The 10,136-nt window shown below is 52.6% G+C and overlaps 1 protein-coding gene across 1 annotated transcript; it reads left to right on the forward strand.

The window, feature by feature from the left end:
• The first annotated feature begins 3,119 nt into the window (after positions 1–3,119).
• On the forward strand, positions 3,120–9,888 carry BHLHA9 (basic helix-loop-helix family member a9). The gene has a single exon (XM_073798183.1). It carries the CDS (start codon positions 8,029–8,031, stop codon positions 8,701–8,703), a length of 675 nt encoding a protein of 224 aa, XP_073654284.1. The 5' UTR covers positions 3,120–8,028; the 3' UTR covers positions 8,704–9,888.
• The last annotated feature ends 248 nt before the right edge of the window (positions 9,889–10,136 follow it).

Genomic DNA, 10,136 nt, shown 5'->3' on the forward strand with positions numbered 1-10,136 from the left:
CACGGAAGTGTAAAGAGCCAAGAATACTCAAGAAAATTATGAAAATGAGCAATGAGGCCAAGGGATTGCCAGATCAGACAGGCATTAAACAGAGATGGCATTATAGAGATGTGGCATTATGAATCATTGGAGACAGAATAAACTATTCACCAAATGGAGGTGGAAAAATTGGCATTTGGTTTCCAATAAAAATTAAAATAAAAATCCAACAATAATGAAAGCAATCACAACGATAATGGCTACCATTTGTTGACAACTACAAAGTTTTAGAAACGTACATTTGATTTATTTATGTCTATTTTCACACCAACCCCACGAGGTCGGTATTATCATTTATTATTCCCACTTGACAGATGAGAAAATTGCATCTCAGGAAAGCAGACCACACAAGGCTCTCAGTCTGCTGGGCACTGAGTAGGAGCCCAGTTTCTCCTCCCCACAATAGCAGGACCCTGTCCCGAGAATTCCAGTTCAGGCCAGTGGTTGCCTCTCCCAGGAGACAGGAAGACAGAGCCCTCCCTCAACGCCAAGCCAGGCCCCAGGAACCAGAATTCCTCCTTCACCCCTGACTGACCCTGGGGCAGATCTATGGCTGATTAGACCCCAGCTAAAAGCACAGAGGCCTCTTTGTCATTGCTTTAATGAGAAGCCAATCACCAGGTCATTAGTGGGTGGAGGTGATGAGGAGTTTGGTACTGGGGTGGGAGGGAGGAGGGTGCTCTTGGCTTCTGGATGATTTATAGCTGCAGTGCCAGGCTGCCTGGGGAAGGGAGCAGAGCCACAGGAGGATGAGAAAGTTAGAGCACCTCAGAGGAGCCAGGACCTCTTATGAGAGCATAGCATGCTCTTTTATTTAATCCTTGCAACTAATCTGATGAAGCAGTATTATTGCATATCCCCATTTCACAGATAAGGAAACTGAGGCTCAGAGAGGTTAATTAAGCATTTTACCCAAGGTTATACAGTTAATAAATGATGGTCTTATTCCAGAGCCCAAACATCCACTCTGTTGTTCACTGTTATAGGCACAGCAGAGGTGAGTGTAGGGGAAGGTCCAAGAAATATTCTAGCTTTAGACCAAGAAGGAGCAAGCAGTCAGGAGATGCCTGACTGAGCGATGTTACTTTGTGGGCCGGGAGTAGGGGCAGGGGAAAGGGATATTACATAAGCTTGGAAGAAAGTACCCCTGGGATGCTGAGTAAGTCTGCCAGAAACAGGATAAAAATAACACAATAACTAAATATTATGAAGTTTGCCAGGCGTTGCACCAAGGGCCTTCCGATTGTGAGGCAGTTACCAATCCATTTTAGAGCTGAGGAAACTGAGGCTCAGAGAGGTTAAGTTACCTGCCCCAGGTCTCAAAGCTGGTAAATGGTAGGGTAGGTACAGGGACTGATTTGGGAGTAAGAGAGCAGCAACAGGGCAGTTACTTCCTCTCTGCTCTAGAGTGTCAGGATTTGGGTCATAAATAACAAAACCCAACTTGGTTCACTTAAGAGGAAGAGGAAGTTGCTGAGATAGCTCACAGGATCGGTAGAAAATTGAATGGGATTAAGCTTGGGAAACTCGTTAGAATTATAGGAAACTGGGTGGCTGGAACCACAGCCCAGCCAGGAAGCTCCTGAGGATGCCCCCACAGGACACTGGAAGCTACTGGCCCAGTACAGGCAATTTCTCCCCAAGAGCCTGTTTCTCTGGGACACCTGCTCCGTATTCAAGTCAAGGAGTCAAGTACCTAGACTCCTGTCTGTCCTAGCTGCCAGGAGTCTTTCCCACCCAGAGCCCCACCATGGAGGCGTCCCTCCCCTAGACAGACAGACTATTAAAATGCTGCAGAGCAAACAACAATGACAACAAAAAAACATTCACTGCAAGCCCCACGTGCCCCAGGTCTCCCAGCCCCTGGGAAGAAGTGACCAGAAGGCCATCAACTCTCTGTCCTTCCTGAGCCTCCTCCCACAACCAGAGTAGGACTCTGCATTTCAGAGAGCCCATCACTAGGGGCTGCCCAGAAATCTCAGGCCTCAGATTCTTGAAGGAGGATATGGAGATGGTAACACTTTCCTTTTCATCATCTGCTACCTCCAGCTGGCCACCCCCATGTGCCAGTTCTACTTTCCACACAGGTGTGGACTCCAGCCCACCTCTCTCACAACCACCTGCATAACTCAGGGCACTCCGCTCTCACCTGGATCTTTACAGTATCTTAACTGGAGTCTGCCTTAGATCCCTTCTCCACACTGTTTGAAGGAGCTCTAGCTACCATCCAAACATGACTGTGTCGTTCCTTAACTTAATATCCTTCTGTGGTACCCAGTTATCTACAGGATGAAATCCAAGCTTTTGGGCATGATGCCTAGTAAACCCCCAGCTTCATCTCCCATCACCCCCTGCTTTCTCATATCATGGTTTGGCCAATTTACTGTATTTTCCTCATCATACTATGATGGCTTATGGAATACTCATCCAGCAGTCAGAGAAAGAGAAAGCTAATGGGTTTTCTTTTGTATTTAAGACTCATGAAGTGAGGGGATGGAATTATTTAATGGCTTCCCATCTCTTGCCAAGTAAAAGTGCAAGATATTGCAGTAGACTGTGCAACCATGTCACCAGCTGGAGCTCACCTCTTGCTCCGCCCCAGCCCCACTGGCCACCTTGCTGCCCCTGGAACTTTTAGACAAGCTCCTGCCTCAGGGCCTTTGCACATGCTGTTCCTGCTGCCTGGAAGCTCTTCCTCAAGATAGCCACAAAAATACCTTGTCTCATTCAAGTCCTTACTCAGATGTCACCTTCTCAGGTGGGCTTTCCCTGACCCCTCGCACCCCCACATTCTCCACTTTCTATCTTTTCTGATTTTATCTTTTCTGTACCATTTATCACTTTCTAATATATTCTAATAGTACTTATTTACTACATAAATTACTTATTTTCCTTATTATTTGCTTGAATATGACTTCCGTGAGGCCAGCTTTTTGCCTGTTTAATTCACTACTCTGCACCAGTAACTAGAACAGGAAGCAGTCATCACATTTTTGTTGAATGAAGGCACAGAGCCTGAAACTGAGCCCAGAACTGCCAGATTCCACATTTCCCCCACGCCAAGTTTCTCTCTAAGTTGAACGCTGAGGATCCCGGTCTGGGAGAGAAGGGAGGCTGTGGGCCTTTCTGGAGGCCAGCTCTCCGGAGATGACGGGGTTCTCAGGACGCCCTGGACTCGGTTTCTCCGGAAGGCCCGTCCCTGGATCCCAGCTTTCTCTCCAAGGTGGGAGTTCTGTCTTCCCTCGGGGGAGCGACGCCGGAACTTCCCGGGGAAGAGCAGGAATTTCTGAAATCCAAGCCCCGCCGAGAGGTAATAGGTACCTTCGCGGCCGTCAGCGGAATCTCCCGGCCCTAAATCACGAGCGCGGCCCCTCCTCCCCGCGCCCGCCTCCTGGCGGCCCGGCCGGGAGAAGGGGCGCTCCCCGCGGGGGCGGATTCCAGCCGCGCGGCGGGAGGGACGGGCCGCCGCTGCAGATGCCGCGGAAATGCCTGCCCCGCCGCCGGCCTTTGAAGTCGGCCCAACCCCGCTCGAGGCCCCCGCGAGCTGCACGCCCCGGGGGTCGCAGCCGGGGATCACACGGGTCCCCTCGGATTCCAGGGATTCGTGGGAAGGGGGCCGAGTGGGGCGGGGGCGCTTCTCTCTGGGAGCCCCGGCCATTTGTCAGGAGTGTGTGGCCTCAGAATTATTAACTTGGAGCCGAGGGTCATTTCCTGACGTGTGCGGGGAAGGGCGGAGGAGCCGGCCTGGAGAAGTAGGACACACGGGAAGGAAAAGCCAAAATTGTTTTAGGGAAGGGATGGGACGGCAGGCCTGCTCCCAGCATCGGGGAACTTGTGCCCTTGGGACATTGTTTTTACTTTCACTGACCTCCTTTTCATATCGATTTGAGGGTTCATGGTCGGGGGCCAGCAGAGAAATCTGTGGTTCAACCTCGTTTTCTTTCCTTGCTGCTATTCTACGACTATATTGTTACATTTGAGCCCCAGAGGTGTCTATTGCCATGAGTATTTTTTCCTCCATCCAAGTATAGGTGGGGACGTTCTCAAGTTAATGTGCAAGAAGAAAATTGTGTGTACTCAAAATTATCTTTGAATAAGACTTAAATTAACCTTAAATAAGTCATTATGTGTACAATCCTGAACATTCTTAAGCAAGGTAAAATTTAGATTGGGCTAGATTATGGAAGAACAAATATATACATATATTTCTGAACATCTGAACCACTTTGCTCTTAACTCAGAAGTTTGAATTCAATAGATCTGGGGTGGGGTCTGAGAAGTTATAATGTACTGCTGCTGCCACCACAACCACATGGGTGAATACAGCTTTGGCAATTATCAAATTCCCCCCAGGTGACTGGGGGGGGGAATTCTATGGCATTTCTTTTTGGCTGCAAGGTTTACTTCCTTCTATTTTAATATGGAGCTATATACTTTTTTTTTTTTTTTGCCACACCGCATGGCATGTGGGATCTTAGTTCCCTGACCAGGGATTGAACCCATGCCCCCTGCAGTGGAAGCGCGGAGTCCTAACCACTGGACTGCCAGGGAAGTCCCATGGAGCTTCTATATACTTAATATACGTGTTCATGGCTGTCAACACACGTGACAGCCTATAGCACTGGGCCTGGTATTTAGTACACGTTCAATAACTGTTTACCAGATTTGAATATAGAGCTTGTTTGATCAGACCAGTGTGGAGTTTCCAGAGTTTCGTGAATGTCTTTTTTTCTTTTTTTTTTTTTGGCTGCGTTGGGTCTTTGTTGCTGCACGCGGGCTTTCTCTAGCAGTGGCAAACAGGGGCTACTCTTCATTGCGGTGCGCAGGCTTCTCATTGTGGTGGCTTCTCTTGTTGCAGAGCACAGACTCTAGGAGGGTGGGCTTCAGTAGCTGTGGCGCACGGGCTCAGTAGTTGTGACACACGGGCTTAGTTGCTCCGTGGCATGTGGGATCTTCCCAGACCAGGGCTCGAACCCATGTCCCCTGCATTGGCAGGCGGATTCTTAACCACTGAGCCACCGGGGAAGCCCTTGTGAATATCTTAATATCAGGGATGGCACTATTTATTCAATATTCAGCAAATATCTCCTTGCATCCACTATGTACCAGGCACTGTGCTAGGTACTGGGAATATAGAAGCGACCTGGATGTGGATCCAGCATGAACATAGAAGTATTGAATACGATATGTAGATAACCAACAAGGACCTACTGTATAGCACAGGGAACTATACTCAATATTTTGTAATAACCTATAAAAGAATCGGAAAAGAATATATATATATTCTTATATATATATATATATATTCATACATGTACATACATATATATATCTGAATCACTGTGCTGTACACCTAACACAACACTGTCAATCAACTACACTTCAATTTTTAAAAAAGACATATAAATACATGGGAAAAGAAGCATAATATGATCTGCTACATGCTAAGGTGGGGTAAAGCACAGAAGGGGAGGGTTCGGGGCTGGCTTCACAGATGAAATGTTGGCAAGCAGCCGGGGCTGGTGACCCACTGCAGGCCACTGAACTCAATCCACATCTCCAGCAGGCAGAGGCCTAAGGCCTTTCCAACACGTGCATGCAGGTGGCTGCAGGCTGATCCCGAGTCCCCTCAGGCTACTCCTGGCTTACAGGGCCCCCTGGCTTACCTGCAGTGGAGGGTCAGGTTGGCAAGTGGGCACTGGCCTGTCACTTCTGCTCTCTGAGGCTCCCCCTGGGGTCCAGCAGCCGTCAGTTCAGCTGGGGACAGAGTTAGAATTAGCCAAGGAAATCCCAGGTAGCGAATCTCCGTCCCAGGAGGCAGGCAGTTGGGCTGCTTCGGACTGCTCCTAGCTTCCAGCGCAGATTCTCTATATTTTTCCTGCTTGTCTGTCTCCATTTGGAGGACCCTCCTTCCCCCCGCTCCCCACCTTCCCAGTCTTCTCTACAGCAGCCAAGCTTTTTATTTTCACACGCAGTTGAAACTATTTGACTATCTCGATGACTGTTGTTTCAAAGGGCAGATGCAAGGCCTCTATTACCTACAGGTGGTCGGTGGAGGCTGTCCGCACTGGGGGTGGAGAAGTGCTCACTGAGCCCAGAACGCAGGCCCAGCACAGAGGGGTTAGGAGCTCTGTGCTGTGTTAGGGGTTAGGTCTTCAAATAGGAGCCACGCTACCTGATTTGAAATCCTGGCTCAGCAACAGCTCAGCCCTCTGACTTGGGGCAGATTACTTAACTCTCTCAGTCTCAAGTTTCCAGTCTGTAAAATGGGTATTATAAAAATAGAGCCTTCCCTATAGGATTGCTGTGAGGCTCAGGCTCAGGGTAGAATCCTGCTTGAGGCCTGCATTTCTGTATGATTGTGTGTCTGTGGTTTCTAGGGACGGTGGGAAACGGCTTGAGAGGTGAAAACATCCAGCTGTAGCTGCTTCCATTCACTTTTAAATTTCACAGACATTGCAGATTTGGGGACTAGGGCCCTAGAAATACAGTGTCCTTAGGGTGCTTACAGTCTAGTAGGCAAGGCAGAAAATAAAACCAAAGAACAGCCCTATTCTTTTTCTCCATAGAGCAATTCATAGTTTGAAGTAATGGGGTTGTTAGTCTGCTGTTGGGCGAGATGGGTGTGAACTCCATATCCATCCCAGCTGATCACACAGTCTTGGCATTTTGGAGGCATTTGGATTGTGGCTGGGAATGATATTGACCTTGGTGCTCCATACAACTTACTTGTGGATGCTGGAAATTCCATTGCGGGGGGAGTCTTTCTCTAGGACTAAGCATTATTCTTTTTCTGATACCCTGTGTAAAATTAAAAAATCCCTGGGGTGGGGCGTGGTGAGTGAGTTCACTGAGTTCATAACATGGCAGTGCTGTGTCTTTTTTTGTTTGTTTTTAACATCTTTATCGGAGTGTAACTACTTTACAATGGTGTGTTAGTTTCTGCTTTGTAATAAAGTGAATCAGTTATACATATACATATGTCCCCATATCTCTTCCCTCTTGCATCTCCCTCCCACCCTCCCTATCCCACCCCTCTAGGTGGTCACAAAGCACCGAGCTGATCTCCCTGTGCTATGCGGCTGCTTCCCACTAGCTATCTGTTTTACGTTTGGTAGTGTATATATGTCCATGCCACTCTCTCACTTCGTCCCAGCTTACCCTTCCACCTCCGCACAGTGCTGTGTCTTGAGCTGCTCAAGGACTCTGGACTCCAAAAGATGCCCTGATGGGTACCACAAGGGGAGCCAGGGGCCCACCAGACAATCACCATCACCCTCTGAGTCAGCACTCAGCCCAGCTCTGCCTGCGGAAGAGGGAGGTAAAGAGAGGTAGGAGGTGAGTTAAGGCCCAAGCAAAATCCAAACTCAGAATCACAGCCAGCCTCACTCTGGGAGCTGAGAAAGCCAGAAGTTCCCGGTCCATCTCATCTGCAGGCCCTGCTCTAGCTGATCTGCCCCTCCCTTATCGGTCCCGCTGGAACAGTCATGCTTTCCTCTGTGACAGCCCCGTGGTTGCCCACAGGACTTGACAAAACTTTCAAGGTTCTTTAAACACACTCAACTACAAAACTGGGGCCCTTCTGTGCACCTATCACTCTCCTGCCCGGAGGCCAAATGTGGCACTCTTTTTGGGGTCGGGAGGAAGAAGGTGGAACCCAACCACCGCAGAGAGGCCCTGGAGTGAAGCAGGGCAACCTCTCCCCGCGGCTGGAGCACTGCCCTGGGCGTGGCCCGGCTGCCCATCTGATCCCTTCCTACAAGAATCTGCATGCGTCCTCCCTTCCTTGCTTCCTTCTCTGGGTTCCTCCCTCACCAACCTACCTGGAGGCAGGTAATAAAGCAGGAGGAGGGAGATGGATGGATGGGGAGGGCGGAGAGCCACGTGGTGCCATAAAGCCCAGCCAGAGGGCCTGTCCCGGGAGTGTCCAGACTGCAGGAGTCAACGCTCGGAAGGTGGACTGTCAGGCTTGTGACCCGGGAGGCGGCCATGCACCGAGGCGCGCCGGGACCAGGCCTCAGGGGCCTGAAGGGGGACGAAGGCTCTGCCCAGGACTTGGGGAGCTCTTGCCTGGAGGCCGGGAGGGATTTTGGGGTGCTGAGAGAGAACAGCAGTCCCCGCGACGTGGGCGAGGCAGAGGAGGTGATGGGCAGCAGAAAGCGCAGCCGGCCGGTGCGGTCGAAAGCGCGGCGCATGGCGGCCAACGTGCGAGAGCGCAAGCGCATCCTGGACTACAACGAGGCCTTCAACGCGCTGCGCCGCGCGCTGCGGCACGACCTGGGCGGCAAGAGGCTCTCCAAGATCGCCACGCTGCGCAGGGCCATCCACCGCATCTCGGCGCTCTCCCTCGTGCTGCGCGCCAGCCCCGCGCCCCGCTGGCCCTGCGGGCACCTGGAGTGCTACGGCCAGGCCGCGCGCGCTGGGGACGCGGCGGACGCGGGCTCCAGCCCGCCGCAGCCTGCGCCGCTGCCCGCCGGGCCCTTCGCGCCGCGCTGCGCCTCGTGCTTCCTGCACACGCCCCTGGGACAGGCCAGGGCGGTGGCCGAGGCGCGGGGCGTGGCCCAGGCCTCCGCGGGAAGCTGGCGCCGAAGTCTCGGGGCTCCCTCTGCCTGGCCGCGGGGCCACCTGCGGGCGGGCCCCGGGCTGGGCTACCAGCACTCCTGACCCGGCGCCGAGAGCACCCGCGGGCCTGGAGGAAGGCCGGCCTGGGAGGAGCCAATGACCTGATGACTACAGAAGGGAAGATTATAAAATCATCCTGGGCATAGCTGAATGGGCTGAGGCCAGAGCGGGGAAGGAGGCGCTTTGCCAGTGGGAAAGAACTCTGGAGCCTGGGGCTGCACCCCTTAACCCCACCCCCAATCCCAGCCAGGGTTGGCAGCTCCAAAAGGAGCAGGATCCTGCTGGGTTCTTACCTTTGGACTCGATGAACTCTTCTTGGAAAGTGACTTTTGCATCCCTGTGCCTCTAAGTCCTGCTGTTTGTTAGGAGAATGGGGACTTTTGGACAGGGGGGTGATGGTATGTGGGAGTGTGGGTGGCAGCTGGTGTGGTCTGAAGGCACAGTGTGGGGTCCCTTCCCCCTGCCTGTGCTGATGCCCCGAGTCTGTGATCCGGGAGAGGCCATCAGGAGCAGCTCAATAAAAAGGAGAAGCTATGGTCTCTGTCTGCTACCAGGACTCTATTGGGCCCAGTAGCCCAGGGTGGCAAGAAGGCCTGAGGGGCTTGAGGCCTGGAGGCTCACCCTGGAATGTTGGGCCCTGGCCTGAGTGAGGCCCACAGGTAGGTACTTGAAGACACTGGTTTCTGGTGAGACCCCAGGTGTGACGGAGCATTGTGAGGGGCACTGTGGGAGAAGACATTATCTGGAGACGGGAGGCGGGACTGGGAGGCTAAGGATGTGGTCAGCCTCCTCTCTGGCCCCCCGGCAGAGCTGCTGTCTGCAGTGAGCCACAGAGATGGTGGCAATGAGGGTGGAGTCTGGGCCAGTCTCAGGGAAGGAAGCTGAGGCCAGGGCCAAGGATTGGGGGGTAAGTCCTGCCTGTACCCCAAGCTATGGGCGGATGGAGCTCCCAGGGAAGAGTGGGCCAGTGCAGCCAGGGCCTCTGTGATGAGGCGCAGACTTGGAATCCAGGAAGGTGGGCCTCGGGCCAAGGCTGCTGAGGAAGTGGGCAGGACAGCCAGCCCCCCAGAGAAGTCTGGTGAGCTGCTCTGCATCTAAGGTGAGCGCTCCGGGCTCGCGTCCGGTCTCACTTGGGCTGACCCGGCTGCTCTGCATCTAAGGTGAGCGCTCCAGGCTCGTGTCCGGTCTCACTTGGGCTGACCCGGCTGATGTTGCAGGTGCTTCTTGCTGGGGTGAGGACCCAGGTGTGCCAGGGGAGGCCTGAGGGCTTTCTGGTCTCCTTGGAGAGCTGGGCTCTTGCCAGCTTGGGGTGGGGGGAGTTATGCAGCTCAGAATGGGGGACCCCACAGAAGCTGGAGAGATGCCTATAGTCACCCAGGGAGGAGTGAAGTGTCCCCAGAACAGCTGAGATGAGGCTCACCGTCCTGATTACAGGTGTCTTTGCTTTCTGCAAGTGAGACACTGGCTGGCACACT

Source organism: Tursiops truncatus, chromosome 20 (genome assembly GCF_011762595.2).
Source record: "Tursiops truncatus isolate mTurTru1 chromosome 20, mTurTru1.mat.Y, whole genome shotgun sequence".
Classification (NCBI taxonomy): Eukaryota; Metazoa; Chordata; class Mammalia; order Artiodactyla; family Delphinidae; genus Tursiops; species Tursiops truncatus.